Here is a 23,109-nt window from a genome sequence, read left to right on the forward strand (position 1 = left end):
ACCTCTCTCTCAGCTGTGGAAATCACAACTGGCAAACTCTTTGCAGAGCCACAAGGCTTCCCATGGGCTGGGGAACAGTGGTCAGCAAATGCTGCTGCACAGAGTGACCGTGCCCAACCTGCCTCAGTTGCCCAGTGCTGTGCCCAGCGTGGTGTGGGGGGCACTACCCTTGAGCCAGTTTTGGCACCTGAAGAGCAAAACTTTCTGATGCCACACCATTGCTGGGAGGTGAATGTGAATGGACCAAAAAGCTTTTCTAGGTCACCAACTGAAACCTGGAGAAGGCAGTAAAAATATAGTTGGTCTTCAGTAAAATACATTTGAAAGAGTCCTCAAAAAACCAGTGAGCTCCTCTTGATGGGACCAGCTGGAACCTGCAGCAGGTGTGTGGCTGACCCTGAGGAACTTCTTCCTTCATCCTGGGTAGATGAAGTCAGGAGCAGAGCCCATCAGCACACAGTGAGGCAAGATGCACAGAGAACTCATGTAACTACACTGAAAGGAGGTTTTTAAATAGCAACCTCTTTATAGTTAGTCCTGAAAGGAGCAACACTGAATACTTCAAGTACCAACCCAAAAATGTGTACCCTCTCCACACACCTTCTGCTTTTAAAAGCCATTTCAATAGCTGCTGCTTCCACAACAGCTGTACCGATGCAACAAAACCCAGTCTGAAAAGCTGTATTTAGACCAAAAAAATAGATATGGATAGGAAGACAAAAATGAGCAGAGACTCTGCTGGGCTATTTTTGTTCATACATACAAACACACAAATAATAAGTCCTGGGTTAAGTAAGGAGAGCAAGGGGGAAAATAACAGAGCGGTGGAAGGGCTATCCAGGCAACTCCAAAGACACCATTCTCCAGAGAGACACGGCCAAATCCAGTGGCAGGATGTATCTGTCACCACCAGCATCTAAAAGGGACGTGACAACATGGATAAACATATCAAGCCAAGTTGCACATGCACACAAGACAGACAGAGGCATTAACAGACAGCATGAACCACAAAAACAAGGTGCTTTGCAGTACATGCATCCTAAATTATTGATGGTTTAAGGATAGCAAAATGCAGCAGGAAAAAACCAAAATCTCTTGTGTCAGTTTAGTTTAAATTGTGAGACAAACCAGAATCTCTGGTGAGAGAGCTGCTTCCATGGCTGGGAACGCCCTCCCAGGTCCCCCCGTACTGTTCTAAGGATATAACTGGGGCATAAGGATATAACTAGGAATTCAGAACTCTAAGGCAATCAGGGAGACAAACTCAGATTTGTCCTAATCACAGTTTTCACATAAACACTACAACTTTTTTAAGTGTATGAGAAGGTTTTTGAGATGAGATGCTAAATTTGGTGTGCTTTGGGTTCTGAAGAGAGCTTAATCCTAAAAAGTCTCCCAAGGAACTCCAAGAGCCCAGCTTCCAAAAGATACAGTGGTACCTATCACATGCCTTTGCCTAACAAAACATTTCAGACGTTTCATGTTTTATTAAATGGTAAATATGTACCTTTTTAGGATGTTCCCCATCAGGGACATCTCTATATGCACCATGCTAAACACAGTATACAAACATAAAAACATAAACCAGTGTATCAACACAAAAATTAAATCCAGGTTTTATAAGGCATGAACATGAAAGTGACCTATATACATATATATACTGACAGTGGTTTTAGTTTGAAAAATTTAAAAAGCTAGAAGTAAGGGCTGTCTCTGGTCTCACCCTAAGGTCTCTACTACATTCTTTATATGCAAAGTCAGTATTAATCACTTGTAAGCTGGAACATCCATAACACTAAATATTTTGCATCACCAACCAATAAAAACATTAACTAAAATTCTGGCATTCCCATTTTCAACACACCACCTCAGGTTTCAATAGAATTAAAGGCTATTACTTTTACTTTTTTGCTTCCCATAAGTTCCCACCAATTAACTTTCTCTTCTAAAATAGTCCTTGTCACAGGGAATTGGTTCCCAAAATGCACACTCTCTCTTCCCTCCTTTGAAACATCTCTTGAAACAGAAGGATCACCTTCCCTCTTGCACAGAAGAGGAAATGCTGTTACCATCCCTTGGAAATTTTGCTACGTTCTTTCCTTTTCTGAGTAAAGCTCAGATTTACCAATTTACCCCAATAGAAGTATTTTAGAGGATGATGCTTTGCCCAGGAACACAGAATGTAGACTGGGCAAGGTAGATTACAATTTACCAGTGTGGAATAAGTTCTCAAAAACGCCTCCTATGGAGCACTGCCAGGAACACACACGGGGAATGCAAAGTGAAGAAAGGTTTCAGGGAGCAGGAGGCAGCAGCAGCAGCAAGGAAGGCAGTAGGTCAGAGCATGATCACAGAACTGTATCCAACTGATTTTTGCCTTGCACAGAGCACAGCAGCATTTTGTCAAGGGACCTCTGATGAAGAACCCACCTGGAGTTCCCAACAGAGAAGCAGGTGGAGCCTTAGAGATTAATTCCTGAACTAGTGTTGGAGAAGCTGTTGGAGGTTGTGAAGTTCCTGCATGCAGAAAGAAAGTCATTGATATCCTAACAGCCTCCAAACCCCAAATGCCTACACTAAAGAAAAGAGTTAAACATTGACTAAGAATATATATGGAAGCAAATCCTTGCTAAAAGGAGAATATAGGAAGAGACCAAAAGGAAGAACACTTTCTCTAGAGTCGTACACCCACAGTGTTCTTGTGGATCCAGCTGCTGGAGAAGAGTTTGGTGAAAGGCTTTTGAGCCAAGACAAGGTCCCTTATGGCTTGAAGAAATCCTGTTCCTCTCCAAGAGCCTGCAAATTCCCGTTTTCCTGAGCCACAGGGTTCCCTCATCTGAATCCCTTAATTGAGTAACAGACAGGACTCTCACACAGCTGTCCATATCCAAGCAGCTTTGATGCAGGATCATTGATCTCAGTAGTTATGCTGTGCCCACCTGTGAAGGGAAAGCCAAAAGGAACAGATCTTGCACAAAGGGACAGACCTGCCCATCAATTCCAGTACATTAGTCAGGCCAGCAGGCCTGTGAGCACAGCACAAAGAGCCTCTCTTCAACAAGCAGGAACAAAACTAGAATTAGGGCCCTAAATTCAGCTTGAGAAGAACTTAAGAATAGTTGACTGGATATTGTTCCTTTTTTTGTTTGTTTGTTTGTTTAAACAACTGATGTCAAATAAAAAACTGCCCCTCCTTTGCTGGCATCAATAATCACTAAAATCTTCCCAGAACAGATTCTACCCTGCTGAAAGCATTTAGAAAAACAGCAGGATGCTTTCTAAATGCATGGTACCTGGGGTTAGAGAGAAGAATGGGCAGAGAAGTGATACGAGCAGACAGCTGACATGCACTCAGAAACAGAATGAATCCCCCTTTTCATTTGCTCCTGAACAGGCATTGAAAAAGTTCCCCCCTGAATGAGAAATGGGGGCCATAGGGGAGAGGGGAACTCTTGTCAGAGCACCAAAAAGGAAGGAGTGGGTGTGAAAAGAGTGTTAAAGAATTTGGGGGAGAGATGGAGAAAGAAAAGAAGAAAAAGAAAATGGTAGAAAAGAAAGCAAAACTATGCAGGAGAAGGGTTAAGACAGACAGGCAGCTTTCAGAAACTGTTTCATTCTTCAAGAGCTGTCACCACATTTACAATGTGCTTTCCATCCCCTTCCTTATTTACTGGGCTGTGCACACAAAGGAGCAGAAAGCAAATCACACAGGAGCTGCTGAAGATTCACTTCGACACAGAACAGAGGTGCCCTTAGAGAAAGGAAACTGCTTAGTGATCCGTGTACAACCGACCATGAAGGCCTGGAGACTCCAGAGAGAGGGCTGGGAGAAAAACCTGCAGAGAGCAGCCTCCTCCTGCAGAGATCACACACAAGACTCACAGGCAGCACAGACACTGGAGGAGAGCAAGTCAAACTGCACGGGGATACAGCTGCATATAAAAATATACCTATACACAAGAAGCTTATCCCTGAATTCTTTAAAGGAAGAGCCCAAATGATTCAGGCAGAGAATAAAATTTTTCCAAGTATCTGAGGCAATTTGCAGCCTAAATCCAGTGCCTGAAGCTCAGGAGCTCAACCACATTAGTGACTGAAATATCCCATCACCTACAGCCTGGACTGGAACAGCCCATTCTGTGTCACATTTCTGGCGGGTACCACAGCTTGCCTGGTGTGTGTTCACTCATTAAGCTGCAGAAAGGGATCGTGTCTGAGCCTACAGATTTCTAAATGCTGTCAAGGTTAAAACAGTATTTAGAGTCTGTGGAAGCACCTGCAGCTTTTTTTTTTTTTTTGGAAGATCAACTGTTTCACTTTCCACATTTGTGCAAGACTGTAGCGAGCCTGAAAATGGAGATTATGGCACTTTTAAAAAAAATCTTACCCTCTTTTATACAGACCTTTTACTCCTACAAGACAGGAAACTGAGAGGCAGAGAGGCATCCTCACAAGACACATATATAAAGTTTGGTAAGGTGTGTAATTCAACACCTCCCTTGCCAACTATAATTACTTGGAAGTTACTTGGACAGGTCTAACAGATAAAGTTCTCAGGAATCCGGTGCTGAAAACCACGTCACCAAATGCTAAGAAAGACATAAAAGGCATTCTCAGTCAAAAACAAGGTTTGGTGAAATCAAACCTCAATCAGATCATAATAATTCCTTTTCTTTTAAAAAGCACAGCAGTGAGGGAAATCTATCAGTACAACATAAATCATCTTTCCTAGAAGAAAATACTTGAGGACTTTGTTCTTTTAAGATATTCCTCTTCCAGAGCAAGCTTGTTACTAATATCTGCTGTTTTCCACCCAGACTGGATGCATCCTCTGACTAAAAAGCACACAAAGAGCTCCCTCACGCACTTTCAGGAGCCACAGAGCTACAAATAAAATCAGTCCAGTGCGTATTATTAATGACAAGTTATCAGAGGATCTAGGACAACAGGCAGACAGGAGTTTCACTGTGCTGTGACTGTAGAGAAAATGAATCCTTTGCCAGGTCAGAGCCCTCAGTTTCCCTTATTCTTGTCTCCTGTGTGCAAAGATTTGTGATAAGCCATTTTGTCACAGCAGCCAGAGGGAGATTACCCTGCCCTGAAGGGCTTATAACTGAGCTTTGACTAAAAGACAAAGGGAACCAAGTGAGGAGACATTGGGTAGAGGCACAAAAAGCTTAAACATTACATAAAAAAGGCAAAAGTGAATTTTATTTTGGTACCAACTAAATGTTGTTAGAAGAGTTCAGGAGCACATACATTGGCGGTTGTTAGAGCTGCGGTACAAGCCTCATAGATTCAATTTTCTGAGTGGTTACAGCTGTACCACCTTCTAAATCCTTGGGTCCTGATTTATTCATGGCATTAGGAATGCAAAATGCAAGCAGAGGGAAGTAGGCCAACAAAAGAATAGAAAGCAGGGATACAGAGGAACCAGTTTCTTCATTTCAGCTGAAAACAGGTTGAAATTATTAACTCTTTCAGAGCAAGCTCTCTCTGAAATGCATCAGACTCTGTTGCCCTAAGATGCACAAATGAGTCTCTCATCCCAAAATAAAATAATGATTAACAGAAATCCAAAACAAACATGGCTTCAGAAAAAAGAATTCAGATTAACTGTAGCCCAAGGCATTTGTATTTTCAGATGCATAATGTTCAGGCCAATGTGTCTGACAGGGAGGGGTTAATGGCTTCAGTTGTGTGAACTGGGGACCAGATGTTCAGCTGGTGCAACTCAACAGAGATCCATTAGAAATTAGTGGAGCTGGGCCTACTTAGCCCAGATAGGATTCTGGCCCTGTACCTTGAAATCCTATCTAATACCCTGATTTCACTCAGATTTTTCCAAAGGGAAAGGCCTCACTTTTTGAAAGCATCTGAACAGGCTACTGGTAATGCTACAGGATGTGGTTAAATTGAAACAACCACTGCCATGGCCTGCTTGTAATATTACAAAACCCCTACACCAAAAGCCTGTAGAAGCCTCCTGACAAGGAAGGGCAGACAGAAAGTGGAGCTTCTCAACAACTTTTTCTCCTGGGGAGACAGGACACAAACCAGCATTCCCAGCCAACAGCAGAAATTTGGATCTCGAAACATCATCCTCTAGAAAGAAAACACACACTCAAGAGCAGACCCAAGTCATATGAAATAATACTTTCCTTCTAGTGAATTGTGTGGAATATCACTCCTTCAGAGGAAGCTTGCAGGCCTAACCTAAACCTCAATATTCTGTGGGGTGCTGGTTGACAACATGTGACCCTTAAACGAACTTTTCAGCCTGCATTGTTTCTATCATATAGTACCACAACACAATTAACACAATTCTTCTACAATTTCAGTGTCTACATCCACTGACACCTTACAATGGGCAGAAACAGGCACTGGAGGTGAGTCACTCATTTGTCACTTACCAGGAAATGAATGGGTCTTGACTATCTCCAGTTTTATGCTCTGAGCAGATGCTGTGGTCAGTCAACTCCTTGAGCACGTGCTTGTGATAGGAAATGGTTTATAAGATTTACCATGATGATTAGAATGCAAAGAGCAAGCAGGAAACAAAACCAAAACCAAACCAAATCAACAAAAAACCCACAAAACAAAACAAACAAAAAACCGAAAACAAACCACCAGAAAATAGAAAAGGTACAGTAGCATCATTCCTCCCTAAAAAGGCCATTCTTCCATTCAAGTGCAATGCTAGTGAAGTTAGATATTTATAAGAAAAATGTCCAAATGTCAAAAATAACAAGAGCTGCCACAGCACACAGAGAGGCTAAGTCCTCTCAAGTGCCCAATGATACCAGACACACCATTGCTGCACGGCAAGGATTTTAAACAGCCATTTTGACCAACAAAGCTGACAGTAAAGGAAAGTTATCTGTCCTATTACTGTAATTCTGCAGCTATAAGTGTCCAGTCTGCACACTTGAATGACAAAACTGTGCACAGTCTGCTTAAATTCTTTCATAGCACAGGGTATAATAAAAGACCTGTGATGTAACAAGTCTCCCATGACATGATCTTGTGTTTTCTCAACCAAACACCAACATCAAGGGAAAACTTATCTGAGGGATAAGGGACCAACAACTACCTAATACTCAGTATATCCTGAAGGATTCTGCTGTAAGCTCCTTCAAATACATTTACATACATCACACACACTCTTAAGAATCTAAGCATCTCTCACAAGTGAAATGAAGCCTCTGGCAGCACCTGCCAGTCTGACAGGAATGCCAGTGCTCTGCTCCTTCCACAAACTTCAAACAGCACCCAGGCAACATGAAGCCTTGTCTTCCTGGCTAATGCTTCTTTGGGATGCTCTGTACCTGCTCCTTTCCCCCCTGACTGAGCCTGCCATACACAGATCTGTGAGTGGGTCCATGTCTTCATCTGTTTTCTAGCCTTATTCCTATAGAGAATCCCAGTACAACAGTGTGGAAGTATGAGTCTGGTCAGTATCTTAAGGACAAAAGCTAAGGATTAAGCTGTCCTTGGGGAATGCAGTGCACAGGCTTTCCAGCATTAGTGGAAATAGCATTTCTAACACCTTTCTGAAGGCAGTTTCACAGAAAAATTATAAAACTCATTATATGTTAGGGCCACGTCTTGAAACATATCCACTTGGAGGAATTTGTAATATGTAAAGCGTCCCCTGTTGAGAAAATATAATCAGGATATTGAAGATCTGTTCCTCTTGACAAAAATTAGCAGGCAGCACTTACACTATCTGGAATAACACAGATGGATGAGAAAGGGCATATTAACAGACCATCAGTTTGAGCTGAGAACTGTGTTACTCAACTACAGTCTGATTTTGAGAGGATGAAGGAACCAAACACATCTTTAGTGGCTCTGGGGTCACTCTCAGGACTGATTCCTTTACTACAAATTCACAAACTACAGATTCACAATGCAAAATTCAGTATACTCTGACCCAACTTTCAAGTGGTTACAACCTTGTTTTACCACAGTAAAATAACATTCACTCAAATTCTGGAAACCTCAGTACAGCTTCTTCCCAACTGCTATTCAGTGTTAAAATGAAATGACAGGAGATGATACTTTTTGTAGCAGAGTTTATTTAAAGTGGCACGTTGGAAACATTTGACATATTATAAATTATATATATACGTACATGTATAATACACAACACCTACAGAGTTAGAAACACAAAAAGGAAAGCTACATTTGCACTTACCAATAGAAAATGGTGAACTGGTGGCAATATTGTACAAGTCCTCAAACCATCAACAAACCATCAACTGAGCACTGACTTTTCCAGCTGCACTAGAACATCATTATAAGCAATGTTGGTAAAAAGTCCTTTCTGGAAGCTTCAAAATGAAAATGAATTTCAGGAAGGTCAGTTTGTTCAGCCTGCTAGAAGACAGTACACACGTGGTACAACAGGGAATTGGGAAACACACGTTGCTCCAATCCAACACGTAGACAGTACCCCTAAAGGCTGATGGAGTTACCTGATCCTGAGGAAGGCAAATCAGGTCAGAGATCAACATTACTTATAAATGAAGCAGCGTTGCTCACTGCAGTTTTGAGATGGAAAATGTCTGATTCTCAAGGAGATACTCCAACAGAGAGAAAACAGGATGATAAATATGAATGGGACATAACATACAGCTCACCAATTTCACACCAGAGTTCAGCAGGGACAAGAGGCAGCCTAAGCATTCCTTCTGTGTCTTCACTTTCATAAAGTAAATGTCACTACAAGAGTAATTGCTCTGTTTCTTTCCCCTCAGGAAGTAACCAGTGGCACAGTCCTTTAGATTCTGCTAATCTGTTCCAGAGGACAGAAGAGCTCCAGTGAGTCCCAGGGTCACGCTTCCACATTCTCCGCTTTTCTGCGAGAGGCCTGGGAAACACGATTGATGCTGCTCTCAATGAAGACCTTCAGGCCCTCCAAACCTTGTGAGTAGAGATATTCCAGATACCAGTCCCACCTCTTCCCCTACAAAACCGGAAAGGATAGTCAGATGTGCAGGACAAAGTTTTGTCTCTTTCTTAGACCAGTTTGAAAAGCTCTGCAAACATTGCCTTCCACAGTTTGACAACATCCGCATGTTGTTTGACAACATCCACGTGTTGTTTGACAACATCCATAAATGCCCCTGTTCAGCTGTGGGTACCTTCTGTTCCCAAATGCCCAAACTTACACAACACACATTCTTAGCTTGAACATGACAAACCGTGATTTTTTTTTTTTTTTTTACTATTGAAAATGTTTACAAATCCCAGTTCTGAAAAGAGCAGAGTCTGTTGGATCAACAAGGAAGATGTCAGGAACTAAATGAATGTGGATATTAAAGCATTCCTTCCATCAGTAGTGGTGATTTCTCCAGATCAGGTTTTAAGTACCCTGTGATACAGGAAAGGAAACCAATTGCCACTGTATTGCTCAGTAGAGGATTCCTGCTCAAAGCTGTAACAAAGCTACATACCTGTCTCAGAAATTTAAAATTAAGTTCATTGATAATAGAAATTCTGCTCCAAGTGCACCAAGAATGTAACTTTTTTTGGAGCCTGCAGAGAACAATAAACAGCTTTGTGCTGATACTGCACTGAGTCATGAAGGAAACATAAAATCTCAGCCCACTAGCCACAGATGGGCAGACACATAACTTCTCGGGTGTTGATGCCCTCTTGTTTAGCCCTGTTAAGAGACTGAATCAAAGCCTACAGTTGGAATTTTTCCCTTTCAAAATTTTTATAGAGCATTTGTGAAATTGGTGAATATTATCACCTCATCCTCTTCTACATACCTGCTGGAAATTGCCTGCTTTCACTTCACTAAAGCAAGAAATCTTACCTTAATTAATTTGAAGTTCAAGGTGGTATCCTCCGGACACATCTTGAGGAGAAGGAATAAAATAATATCAGGTCAGATAAAAAGCATGTCCAGCATTGCTGGGTCTCTGCTTAGGTGTGCAAAGGAGTTCAGAGATTTTTAATCATGCTTCAGAAGGGCCTTCCAGCATCATACTCTGTCCTTAAGTGGCAAGGTAACATCTAGACCCTCTTGCCCTGTGCTGCAGCACTACTGGACAGCAACAGGGAGTATTTGTAGGTATCCTTAACCACTGTCTCTCACGAGTGCAAAAGTTTCCCCTTCAAAACATTAAAAAGGTAATTCCCAACAATGAGAAAGAGCAAGAGAAGAGAACCTAGTGACACTCAGACTACTGCTTGTGTTCCCTGAGTGTGCTGCAGAGCAGTGCCCTCTGGTGCTCAGCACCACAGTGCTGAGGAAAATGTGACCCTGCCCCTAAATAATATTTTCTCCTGCCTTAAAACACATTTGTGACCACTGCTAGGCAAAATATTTCTTAGTTTTGCAGTAGGAAAAATGCAAAGGTTCTCCACCAGAAGGTTTTGGGGGTTGGAGGTTGGTGTTTGGGGTTTTTTTAGGGGATTTTAGTTTGGAGTGTTTTGTTTGGGGTTTTTTGTTTTGCTTTATGGTTGTTTGTGGGTTTGTTTTTTTAGTGTGCAAAGCCTCCAAAGAAGAATTGGGAAGCTGTGTCAGGGGAGGTTTAGGCTGGATCTCAGGAAAAGGTTCTTCCCCCAGAGGGTGGTTGGGCACTGGAAAAGCTCCCCAGGGCAGTGGTCACGGCCCCAAGGGTGCCAAGGAGCATTTGGAAAACACTCTCAGGCACATGGTGGGATTTTTGGGGCTGTGCTGTGCAGGGCCAGGAGTGGGACTCGATGATCCTTGTGGATCCCTTCCAACACAGGATATTCTATGATTCTAGGAAGCCTCAGAACAAAAATTATGTGAGCAAAGGATATGAGAAAGACCAAGGAAAAGAAGTTGTGTATAAGAAAAATAAAATAGCCTCCTCTGGCAGAGGCAAAGCTGGGGTTTAATCAGCAGTAAGAGACAAACTAGCCCGATTCAGGACACTGAGCACTGTGCAGTGTTCCTAACCAGCATTCTTTGCTTCAACTCTACCCTCAGATATCCTTTGCTTCATTCCAGGAGTCACACCTACGCAGGCCTTGAGTCTGCCAGGGTTTCTCACAACAAAATGGCATCTTTATGCACCCCCTGAATAGCCTATAAGACCTGATTTTTTGGAGCAGGGCACACATCTCAGAACAACAGCTCTGGCAAGCTGCTCCCCCCACTCTTCAGCAGCTGCACTGAACAGATGATGGCATACTTAATTCAAGACAACTACTGGCAGAACTCACACCAGACAATACAAGATTATCATATTACCTGAAGTAGCTACTTGCATTTCTGTTTTAATAAGCCATTCTTAAAAGCTACCACAAGAGCCAGAATGCACTGCTAAGAAGTTCAATGAACAGCTGTATACAACTTAACTATGTATTTCTTGACTTCCTGCATTTTAAATACTTAGGTCACACTCCCTATTTTGTGGGGCAGGATGCACTACTGGGAAGCTTTTACTGAATTGTCATTTATTTCACTGATTAGCTGTTTTAGTTCTATCTTCAAAATGATCCTAAGCACAAATTCATATCCAAAACTGCTACATTCATGCTTTCATCCCACACAGACTATTCAGATTGTGTCACTGATCTGACACAAACACAGAATGCCACAGCAGCTTTTGAAAGCTCAGTTGGCTCCACAAGTCAGCCAGGACACCAAGAGACACTGCTCTAAAGAAGCTGTCAAGACAGAACATTTGGTGCCTTCAAAGGCCCAAATCTCAGCCTATACCATTACCTGCTTCAGGAAGTTGACAGAATAGCCCAACATGGCTGGGTGGTAGACAATGTTAAAGCTGGTTTTAAAATCCTTCACTAGAGTTTTGTTCAGCAGCTCCTCATCCATACGAAGACCTTGAGGATGAGTATCCTTCTGGAATACAGTGGATGTCCACAGGCAGCCCACCATAGCTGTTATGTACTGGTTGTACTCTTTGTATGTCTCGTTACTGAACTTGAACTGCAGTATTTTCTGAGGGACAAAACAAATCAGTGAACAGCATCCTCAAAGCAGCTGTGTGTTCCCTCAGTCCTTAAATAATGCCACTAATACACCTCCCTTCCATTCAACCCAATTCCTTGCTAAGGTCTGTTCTAGCACACAACAGATGTGTCCACAATACCTTTTTACTCTCCTCATTTTCTTTTGCAGCCACCAAGTTGGTTCGATACCTAAAAAAAAAATAAAAACAAAACAAAACAAACATAAGAGAAAGTTGGGAGCCTGTAAATTTTTACATGCCTCTATTCAAAAAAGCTGGAGGAACGTATTAAGAAAACTTACTCCTGCCACGAGAGAGATCAAACTTTATTGGTAAAAAAAGAGAAACATGAAAAAGAATTCAAAGGGACTTCATCAGTTGGCATAGGCCCACTCTTTCTAGGTAGAGTAGGGACACATCTGATAATATTAATCTCTTAAATGATTCAGACATGACTGGTTTCCCTGGGACAGTCACCTTCATAAAGGCAACATGCAAGAATGGACATTCAGCCTTAAAATCAGCAGAAAAACTCAGTGTGTTTTTAAGAAGGCAGACTTTCATTCACTAAGCAAAGAAACAGAAGCCACTGGAAGTAATGCAACTTGACAGTTGTTCTATATAATAAGCACTAGCTCCTCTTATTTCCTCAAGACCATCCTGTCATGTTAATTACCCTGCAGATTCCTTAGAGAAAAAGCCACATGGAAAGCCCTGCACCAGCTGTCAGCTATTGGCTACTCTTCTCCTCAGATGCAGCCACTGGAAGTAACAAGGCCACGAACCACAGCCTTGGTGGATCCTGCAGAGCACTAAGCAGTGCTGTCTTTGGACTTGCCAGCAGCACAAGGCAGTCCCAAATTGCCACAGAGTCTGGAGGTGGCAGAAGTGCTTCCTACTCAGCACATGACAGAATTTGTAAGGAAAAGCTCAAGTTTAGTGGTCAAAGCATAGGAGTAAGAAGTTGTAGTTACTACTTGTGATTCCAGCTGGCTGGCTTAAGTTCTCTCAAAACAATATGGGAACTTCTTCCTCTCCACATATCAAAGATACAGAAATAATTCTGAGAAAGAAGTCAGAATCCTGCTATTTTGGGCAACAGACCGTAAAAAAAAAAAATAGTAACTACAGCTATAAAATCCTGAATCATGAAAGCTGGGCACGAGCAGAACTTTCACCTTTGCCTTGCATCGTAAGAAAAAGCAGATTTCAGATTTTACACTAAAGTAATTTCATTTCCAGAAGATTGAAAGAGAAGACAAGGAGACCCTGCAGCCCACACTTGCTGTAGTACCTGTACATAATGTAGCAGAGCTGATTCAAGGTGACAGAATCCATGCTGAGCAGGGCTGGGTAGAAAACCCCAGCAGGAGGCAATATCAGCAAAGGCAGGTTGTACTTCAGGTACATGTCACACACCTGCAGGAATGAAGCACATCTGGGCTGATTGTTACTGCCAAAGTAACGGTTATTTGGACTATTCTTGCTTTTAACCACAAAGTTCTGTAAACTATAATGAGGAAAATGTTTTTATGCTCTAGCTTAAAAAAATGCAAACAACCCTGGAGAATTTCAAAAGAAAGCCAAAATGATTGGATACACACAGTCTCATAGAAATCCAGGATGAAGAAGAGCAATAATGTGGAATTCTTTTCCAAACGCAGTCCAACAGTAGACAGCCGTCCAACAAAGTGGATCAGGTCAGCCACCATGTTCACTAGTCCAGAAAGGGTGGTATTCCTGCAGCAATGACACAACACAACATTAGTACATACACCTCTTCGCAAAGGGCAACGTGGAAAAGTAGTGAAAAGAAACTGAAGTTTGTGCTTTTGCCCCACCCAACACTCAGCAACAGACACTTGTTGTTCAATACAGCCAGTAACATTGTTATCAACACCATCACAAACATGACCCAGCTGTCAGCCTTAGGAGGATTTTGAATTCTGGGCATTTCAACTTTCAGTGTCAACAGAAGTACTTTTAAAGACAAAGGACAAGACTGAAAAGGCAGCTTACAATATAGCAGAATCATAACAGTGTTATTAACCTTCTAGCTGGTCTTCATGCTGGGTGATAGAGCTAGAATATATATCTAAATGCACTGGTGAGCAATGCAAACAACATGGTTTGCATTTTTTTATGACAAACTTACAAAGAATGAAACTCTGGATCCGTATCAATCACATTGCAATTTAACCAGTTCTCCAGCAGCTCCTTCAGGCTCTCAAGGACACTGCACTGCAAGAGGCAAAAAGAAATCAGGCTGATAACAATTTATGTAAGCAAGTAGTACTAAACAAAAAACACCATGAGAACTGACATATACAAGGAAAGGTACCAAGAATTTCTCAGGACCAACAGGAGCAGTGAGATAATTGCACATCCCCTAGAACTGAATGTATGTGTTACAGAGCTTTTCCTGGAGAATGCAAGTTTCAAATACCGAGTTAAAATTACAATAAAAGAAACAATTATCTTGTGTACTGTCAGTTCTTTTTATTTCCAACCTCCCAGTCAAAAAAGAAGATATCTTTAAGGCACTCATACTCCTAAAGAAGTTAAGCTGTAAGTATATATTTTACCCTCCTTTGGGCATAGACTTCCCCAAAAGAACTCTCCTATACAATCCCTTAGTCTGCTACACCCAACACAAGTGCAGAGAGCAGTATCAACTAGAAGTAAACAGCCATTGTATTCACTCAAATTACCTTGAAGTAAAGGGATGATGTGAAAAAGAGCTGTGCCAGGGGACCATAGACATATGACTTAATTTCTGAAACAAATGAGAAAGCAGTATGATACTGGTGAACAAATTCCATCCCCCAAGATATCCCCGGTGTCCAACCTCACCCAAAGGATCTGCAACACATACCAGGGGAACTGCTGAGGGGGATCCAACTCACAAGTTTGAGGACTTCTGGTCGGCAGCAGGAGCCATCCCAGAGAGGAAGGCTCTTATAGAGGAACTCTTCACAGGCAGGAAATCCCTCCTACAAAGCAGAAGAGGAACATTCAGAAACTCACCTCATATGCCTGCACCTTGCCATGCTCACTTCACCCTGAAGGAAAAAAGAGGCTGACACCTCCTTCCTGCCATACAATTTGCCAGGACATCCAAATTATCATTCTCAAATTATTTTTCCTGCAGAAAACAAGGCCATTTCCAGAATATTGACTTTCCATGGGTATAGGTATTTTTATTACTTGAGACACTGTCACTCCTCAGAAATATTACAGGAAACTGGTAAGTCCCAGAAGTTCTTTAAGGGTAGGCTTTGTGAAACCCTCAGTTTCCACAAAACATGCACTTACCTGCAAAAAACATTCTGCCTTGTAGATAGTTTCCAGGAAGCTCTTGAATTCTGTTTCATTTGTGTTATCAACCACACACCAGGTACATTCTAAACAGGAGAGAATATTGTATTGGAATACAAGCACAACAAGAAAAAACACAATTTCAGTTCTCTTCCAGTATTTGCTTTAACATCATATGATTGTCACTACAAATCTGAATAGCAAAGTACCATTATTGAAAAATGAGAGCCCTCAGACATCCTTCACCTCCCTAGCATGGCAAGATAATACTGAGTTTCTTACCTTCTTGGAGCATCTGGCCCATCCAATAGTAGAGCCTCAGGTAAATAGATTCATCTCTGACACAATTCATGTAGTGAAGTAATAAAGGGTTTGTTAGCACTGAACCCATCTGGGAAGGAAACTGCAAGAGAAATCAAAGAAAAGAAAAGAATTATTCAGTACTTACATCAGCAAACTGCCAGATAATCTTCTATCAGAGCTGTCCAATCCTTTTACCAGCAACAAGACCATCTCCAGAACTCATCACCCTCAGTGGGGTCAGATGCTGTGTTAGAACCAGGTAGTCCACACATTATTCACACATAAATAAGGAATAAAGAATATCCTTTGATCTCTCAAAACATTCATTCAGCTTTTCAAGACCTTCTTGAAGCTCACCTCTAGACAGTGGATATTTTGTAGGAGCTGAGGAAAGGTCTGCAGCTGCTCCACTGGAAAAGTCTCATCTGTACTGAACAAATCACAGTACTTTTCCGTGTCCACTTCTGATTTACTTGCACTGCTCGCAGGTAGAACCAACTGAGTATTCCATTTCTGTAGAAAATGCATAGCAATGACTCTGCTTTCAATGCAATTGAGTGCACTCATGAACAGTGTTCCCAGAAAGACCCTGTTTTACAAAAAAACGTATCCAGGCTTTCACTGTAGTGGGAATGCTGCATTTCTGAATAGGTACTCCCACCCTTCCCAGTGCTGAAATAAAGCCAGACTCCCATTATTTACCAATATTCATAGTGAAAAATGCTGCTTGGCACCTTCTAGGGTCTACCTTAGGCCCATAACATACCCTCTTTCGTGACTGAGGTTGAGCTGTGCCTAAAAACACTGCCTGGGTCAGAGGAGTGCCTCCCTGGTTTCTTTGCCTTACTGCATTCATTGCTGCTTTCCATGGGCCCTCTGAACTCTTGAAGTAAGTCTGGAAACAGAAATCAGACATCTGTGCAAGAAGCCAAACTAAGACAAAGCAACAGAAAGATCAGTTTCTATTCTGATAAACATCATCACAGTGATGTAGAGACAACCTCCTTGACAGATTTTCACAGCACAGAACTCTTATCACTCCTCAGTTTCATCACATTTTGACTACAGTTCAACTGTAGTGGGCTTTTATTTCCTTCTGAAATTATGTTCTTTTTCAAAAGGGATAAAACATTTCTGTCTTATAATCTTCATTCAAATCAATCATCAATTCATAGATTAAATCTCAAGTATACATTATACTAATTTTACTCAGTGAAGAGGAAATAGAATTAATCTTCACCACTAAATCGTGCTCTAGCTTAAATGCCAAGCTCAGTACAAACACTATCATAAGTACTGGTTTCAAATAGACTAAATCTAATTCCTTACCTTTGTTTTTGTGGGAAGAGTTATAGTCACCAGTTCTGGACAGAAGAGTTTGTAAAGTGATAGTAGAGCCTGCAGGTGAGGCTGCATTCCCTGTCAAATAGCAGAACGAGAGGGAAAATGTGGGGTATGTTTTTTATACAGAAACTCAATAATGTATTTTAGAAGCAAAAAAACCCAGTGATGAGTAAAAGCTAAATTTCTAGAGCTACATATCAGTGAGTAAGCACAGATGAATAACTGAAAATGAAAGAACAGAAACTGTGTCAATGAAACACCATAGGAAGGGGATTGAAGAAAGAGCATAACTAAAAAAAAGTAATTTAACAATCAAAACTATGAAAAATAGTCTTTCTGCTGTCTAAAAAACATGTTACAGCACGTTTTTTCTTACAAAAAAGAGCAAGACCCTCTACAATGTTATATTTTTCAGTCATTTTTGATACCACTTGCAAAAGGAAGATGAATACAAAATTAAGGACTGCAATAGATAAATGAAGCTGCCCTTTGCTTCAGAGATTTCACCACACCTGGCTCTAAAACAAAGAGCTTTGTGCATATCATTGCAAGAGTTCACAAAACACATGTGAAAATTTGGGATGCACATGCAAGAGAGACGAGCTTTGATGTTACAAAGACTACAACCTACAATTCCAAATCCAGTCACTCTTCTCCATCCTGTAAAGGTATTAGTCTTACAAAGTGCATTATTAACCACAGTTCAAACTCTGAAAGAATTGAAATAAACTCACCATTTTTGCTTGGAGGTCAAGTAGTCTCCTAACCCGAAAAGGCTTGACTGGAAATACAATCAATAATATAAAGAATTTAAAAAAACACTGTATCAGACATCTGAGCAAAAATGCAGTATCACTTTTATCATGAAGTCATGAGAAAGCAAGCAGAACCAATCACTCTTATTTCTAGGCTAACAGACAGGTTTCTAGTTCAGAAAGTGTTACACAAATTTTTGCCTGAACTATCACTCGTGCTTCCTTGCCTTAAAAGCACTATATTGGCTTACCAGTGAAGTGGCTGCATTGGAAGAAAAGGCAGTACCAGCAAACAGAATCAGAAACAAAATGGAATTCCAGCTCTTATAGCTGAGAGACTCACCATTTTCTTTCCTGGTCAGCAGGTAGAGCACGTGGCAGACGTAGGGGCACTGCAAAGCAAAGGCAGCAATGAACCCTCCTGCTGCTGGAGGACACACAGAAATCACACAGGCTTCACAGGACACTGTTGTGTCACTCCACTGGCTGCCTCAAGCCATCCCTGCAGCCCCCCCAGGGCAGAGCACACCTCGCTTCCCTTAGGAAGCAGCCTGGTTTTTACAGTCTCTTATGTCCCTTTCATTTAGAAACTTTATCTGGCAGTAACCAAGCTATTCAATAAGCTTGGATGGTGTCTTTTGGAAGATGGTCTAGAAATTTCAAGAGTCAGAGGTAAAAGTACAACGATACTTTCAAAAAGAAAGGCACTTTTGAACCAACATACTGTTTTAGAGCTTCTATTTACAGCTGAGGCTGTAAAAGAGCTTTAAATTAGTTTCACACCAACTCTTGGTGCACTTCTCAACTGACCCATCATGCCTCAAAATGCTATTTTAAACCGTAGGAACTTGAATCCAGTTTTATGAAAAGATTATAACTAAAGTTAACCTAAAACCATTAACAACTTTACAAACCATATAACTCAGAATTTGGAGAACTTAACCACAAAATATCCTAAACTGAAAGAATATTAACAATTTCATATCTAACATGACTGCCAAGATCATTTCAATATGCACTGAATCCAAACATTTCAAAATTCCAGTACCTGGATTTTACAGTTGCCATATAGCAGAAATTTCCTGAATGCTTGTTCTCATTTAAGTTACATTTCAACTCAATTAAATAGAACATCACCCTTAAATAAACACTGTTCTAAAAGTTTGGGTTTTTTTCTTTTTGCCCAAGGTATACAAGCCAGTTTCTTCCCAGGAGCAGGAGACTTTACCTGCTGTTGTCTGACAATCCCACAGACTGCAGCATCACAGTTAATCTTGGGAATTTAGACAGAATATATCCCCAACCTCTGTGTGACACAGAATAGCAATTCTTGTTTAAACAGTCAGACCACAGCAATCCTACAGTACTTCCCTGTTTAGGGATCTAAATTACCCAGCAACCTTATAATGCAAATGAAAAAAAAAAAAAAAAAGATAAAAGTTCTAGCCATTAGAAAATTCTCTCTAAACAACCAGACTAATTCCAGCATTAATACACTAATGAACACTTGGTTTTATTTTGTCAATTCCATATGTTCTTCAGCTCTCCTTACCAGCTTCTCATCTTGCAGGAAGGAGAAGAAGAAACCATAGAGGGCATTAACTTGTTCCTTGTGATCAATGAAGTCAAACACTGTGATCAGCCACCTTAAAAAAAGCAACTGCAGACAGGAAAAAAGCCATTATTACCTTAAGTGATGGGCAAAAGCAAAGAAAAGTAGTCAGTAGCCAACTCCAGAGACACAATCAGTAAGGATACAAACCACTCACAAGGACAACCAGGGAGTTTCAGAAGAACAACAGCTCAGGGATTCAAGCCAAGCAGGAACTGTGCAACTTTCCACTCACACTTATAAAATGTTTCTTGGTTCCTGCTGCTGTTCCAGCAATGGGTGTCTCTGCCATTCTTGGTAAATGACAGTATCTTGTGTAAGACCACGTACACTAAACCCTTGGGATTTTTGCTCCCTGAAAATAACCCGGTCTTATCATTCCTGTGCAGAAGCAATAACTATTGTCAGCACTTACTAAGTTACCTGGATGCTGCCTGAGGATTTGTTGGTACAGAGCCAAGACACAGCTGTAACCACAGAATTTTCTGGTATTACTGAGGCTGGGATCAGGCTCTTCAATAAACGAGTATTCACTGTGTCAGCTGAAAAACAAACAGTTTGAAATAAGATGGTGCTCCTGTACCAAGTTCCTAGATGTGGTTTTGCAGCTTAGGTCAAAATTCCCTCTGGACAAAATTATTCAGAGCTTCATTGCTCAAAGTAACAGTGTACAAGAACCTGGTAAGGATTTACCAATACCTCAAAAAATTACGAGATATATTTCTCCCAGCTTAACAAAAAAAAAAATAAAATATTGAGTATTTTAGTATTGAAATAGTCTTCAGACTCCTGGCAAGACAACCAAAAGTAACACAGATTCTGTTAACATTAAACAACCAATGCCTTCAGCAAAAGGGTATGGGACTGTCAGCCAAAGATCAGCAGATCTGGAGATGAGCTGATCATTTTCAACGAAGAGAAGCACTAAACTACTTGCATAATGGGGAAAGAATTCTGTGTGCTCCCCTTGTGCTGGAGGGAGGTAGAAGTTTAGAGGTTTTTCCAATTAATATTTCATTATTTAGAACTATAAATGGTGAACAACACTTCTAAGAAAGCAGCACGAGGGCTGCACTGAGTGCTGAATTGACTGTGGGGATGACAACCTAATTTTAGCAACTTTCACTAACACAGCTATGTCAGTTTGTTTAGTTATTTTGATCTTGGGGAAATGAAACCTACACAAACAATTACAGCAAAGAAAAAACACAATGCTTGGTGAGGGCACAATTCAAGCCTTTCAGAAACCTGCAATTATGAACAAAGGAAAAAAATTTAAAACAAAATCTGTAACAAGCCATAATATTTAACTGGGCACCACTCCCCTGGAGCAAGAACTGAGGTTAGTTTTTTACACCAAGGCATGCCAGAAAAATTAATTTTACACTACAGTACCCAACAATACAGCCACCACAAACACATTATCTGAAGCAGGTTTGATTGGAGGGGAAGGAGACGTTCACAGAAGATACACCAGCAATAGATAAAGGTTTTACCAAATTTGCCACTGAGCACCACGTTCAACAGTATCTCAAAAGCTTCAGGGGGCAGCCCTTGTTGCAGGGCAATGCTTTCCACAGCAGCCAAGTGTTTCTGCAGAGCACTGTTGTTTCTCAGGGAAACACGGCCTTGAACTAGGAAAAACAAATGAGACAAACACGGGATGTAACAACTTCCGAAATGAAAACAACTTTAAGCTTCTCTGAACTGCCCCTACGTATACTCCTTTTTCTTTACACAGTAATAAGAGGGGGAAGAACTTTCAAGACATTAAAGAAACATTTACATACCCCAGGGATTAAACAGGGAATACAGAAGTAAAATTAGATCATTTTTAAATTATTATTTTTATTAAGAAAGATGGAGAGGGACTTTTTACAAGAGCATGTAGTGACAGGACAAGGGGGAATAGATACCAAGTGACAGAAAGTAGACTTAGATTAGGTATTAGGAAACAATTGTTTACTGTGAGGGTGGTGAGGCCCTGGCACATGTTTCCCAGAGAAGTTGTGGATGACCTATCCATGGAAGTGTCCAAAGCCAGGTTGGACAGGGCTTGGAGCAACCTGGGATAGTGGAAGATGTCCCTGCCCATGGCAGGAGTTTGGTCCCTTCCAACCCAAACCATTCCATGATTCTATGATATTCCTTTTTTTTTTTACATAGTAGTGACAGAAAGCTTTTAATACATTAAAAAAATATTACATAGCTCAGGCACTGAAGAGGAAAACAAGAGGTAAAATAGATTGGTTTTATATTATTATCATTCTTTTTATTAAGAATGTAATTATTATATTTTCAGTCTTAGAGAGCCAACCTTAAAAGTGCTCTTACCTTTCCCAAAGTAGCTCAAAGCTTTCTCCAGGGAGACTTCCTGGCTGTCGTTTTTCCCACCGACATCGTTTTTCTGATTGATGTCATTTTTCTGACCTCCAAGAGACTGATGATTCTGGGAACTTTTTTCAGGGTCAGTTCTCTCTCTTTTTCGCCACGCAGAGAGATCAGTTTGGCTTTTATGGTCAACCTCCAGAGGCCGCTTTGGGGTCCTAGAACTCCGTATTCGATTCATCTTTTCAGTCTCCCAGCTGAGACTGGAGAATTTTCCTCATTTGTCACGAGATCCAGTCCTTCACTAGGCAAGAAAAGAGATCAACCTCCAACAGCTGAAGAACATCAGAGAGCTGGTTCCCTGCAAGAAAAGAAACATTTATTTTCCTGACAAAGAGATTTTAGAGGCATCCTGCATAACACTAGACTGAATGCAGCAGAAATAATTTAGAGTTGACTGCCCTCCAACAGGTCAGACAATATACTCAGAAGATGCACAGACAACAGTGTATCAAAACTTTATTCTTTCTTACATTAGAAAAAGGAAGAAAAAATCCACAAGGCAAAAAATTAACACAAGCTCCTTTCAATTTAAAAATGACCTGATAAAATTTTAGATAGCATTGTGAGCCAAAAAATTAACATAACCAGAAAGATGGAATAAGACAACCAACAGTTTTCTCCTCAGTTTTTTTTGTGCATTTTTATTTTCCTTACTTGTATTGTGCATGTCAGTGTCATCAGTCAACAAGCCATGATCCCCTGCAGGGTTGTGTACAGATTTTAAAGGATCATAACAACACTTATCTTTCTATTTCGCAAACATTGGATTCTTCTGCAGCCTTTCTACCGAGCAGCTAGGGTTGGAAAACACCCCTCGCCCTCCTCCCCACCTGCACCAGCGCCCCCCCCCCCCCCCTCAGCCACCACCGCGACTCCCCCGGGACACTCGGGCCTCCCGGAGCATCCTCCGAGGGGAAGGAGGGAACCCACCCCGGCCTGACTCAGCCCCGGCCACGGCCCCTCCCGCTGCCCTGGGCACTGACCACCGCTGGCACGGCCACCGACCCTCCCTCCGGCACTGCGCCCCCGTTGCCCCGGGCATTGTCGCCCCCGGCACTGACCCCCTCACGCTGCTCCCGCCTCTCCAACCGTCCCGCCGTTCAAACCTGGCGGCCGCCACACCGCGCGTGCGCAGCGCCCGCCACCGCCCCGCCTTTTACGCATGTGCGTTGGGCGGGAATGACGGCGGTGCTTCCGCCCTTCCTGCCCGCCCCCCCCCCCGGCGGTTCTGAGCATGCGCGGTCCGTGCCCGGCGGGAGGGGGCCCTGAAGGGCGGGAAATCCCCGTGAGGGGAAACGCGGCCCGTCCTGGGGTGTCCCCTCCTTCATGGGGGTGCAAAGTTTAGCCCTATACCCGCATCCTAAAAAAGAGTTGGGGGGGGGAAAAGGCACATATAAAGCGAGCGCGGAGGGGATCCAGTAACCCC

General features: G+C 41.8%; 1 protein-coding gene across 3 annotated transcripts; it reads right to left on the reverse strand.

The window, feature by feature from the left end:
• Positions 1-8,061: 8,061 nt before the first annotated feature.
• CENPI (centromere protein I) lies at positions 8,062-22,807 on the reverse strand. Of its 3 annotated transcripts, none has more exons than XM_064669626.1 (21): positions 22,745-22,807; positions 21,627-21,981; positions 20,789-20,926; positions 19,716-19,834; positions 19,233-19,340; positions 18,024-18,072; positions 17,660-17,706; positions 16,911-17,000; positions 16,348-16,476; positions 15,939-16,094; positions 15,561-15,681; positions 15,276-15,364; positions 14,836-14,953; positions 14,672-14,736; positions 14,116-14,201; positions 13,565-13,700; positions 13,255-13,379; positions 12,102-12,150; positions 11,717-11,950; positions 9,830-9,871; positions 8,062-8,971 (listed from the first exon to the last, which is right to left on the reverse strand). In XM_064669626.1, the coding sequence occupies exons 2-21, from the start codon at positions 21,859-21,861 to the stop codon at positions 8,840-8,842; spliced, it is 2,268 nt and encodes a 755-aa protein (XP_064525696.1). In that variant the 5' UTR covers positions 21,862-21,981; positions 22,745-22,807; the 3' UTR covers positions 8,062-8,839. The 3 variants fall into 3 exon arrangements, with proteins under 3 accessions (XP_064525696.1, XP_064525698.1, XP_064525699.1); XM_064669628.1 differs by lacking the exon at positions 22,745-22,807 and adding an exon at positions 22,667-22,715 and having other exon boundaries at positions 21,627-21,924; XM_064669629.1 differs by lacking the exons at positions 20,789-20,926; positions 21,627-21,981; positions 22,745-22,807 and having other exon boundaries at positions 19,708-19,813.
• Between the last annotated feature and the right edge of the window lie 302 nt (positions 22,808-23,109).

The sequence above is a fragment of the Pseudopipra pipra genome, chromosome 13 (genome assembly GCF_036250125.1).
Source record: "Pseudopipra pipra isolate bDixPip1 chromosome 13, bDixPip1.hap1, whole genome shotgun sequence".
NCBI classification, from domain to species: domain Eukaryota; kingdom Metazoa; phylum Chordata; class Aves; order Passeriformes; family Pipridae; genus Pseudopipra; species Pseudopipra pipra.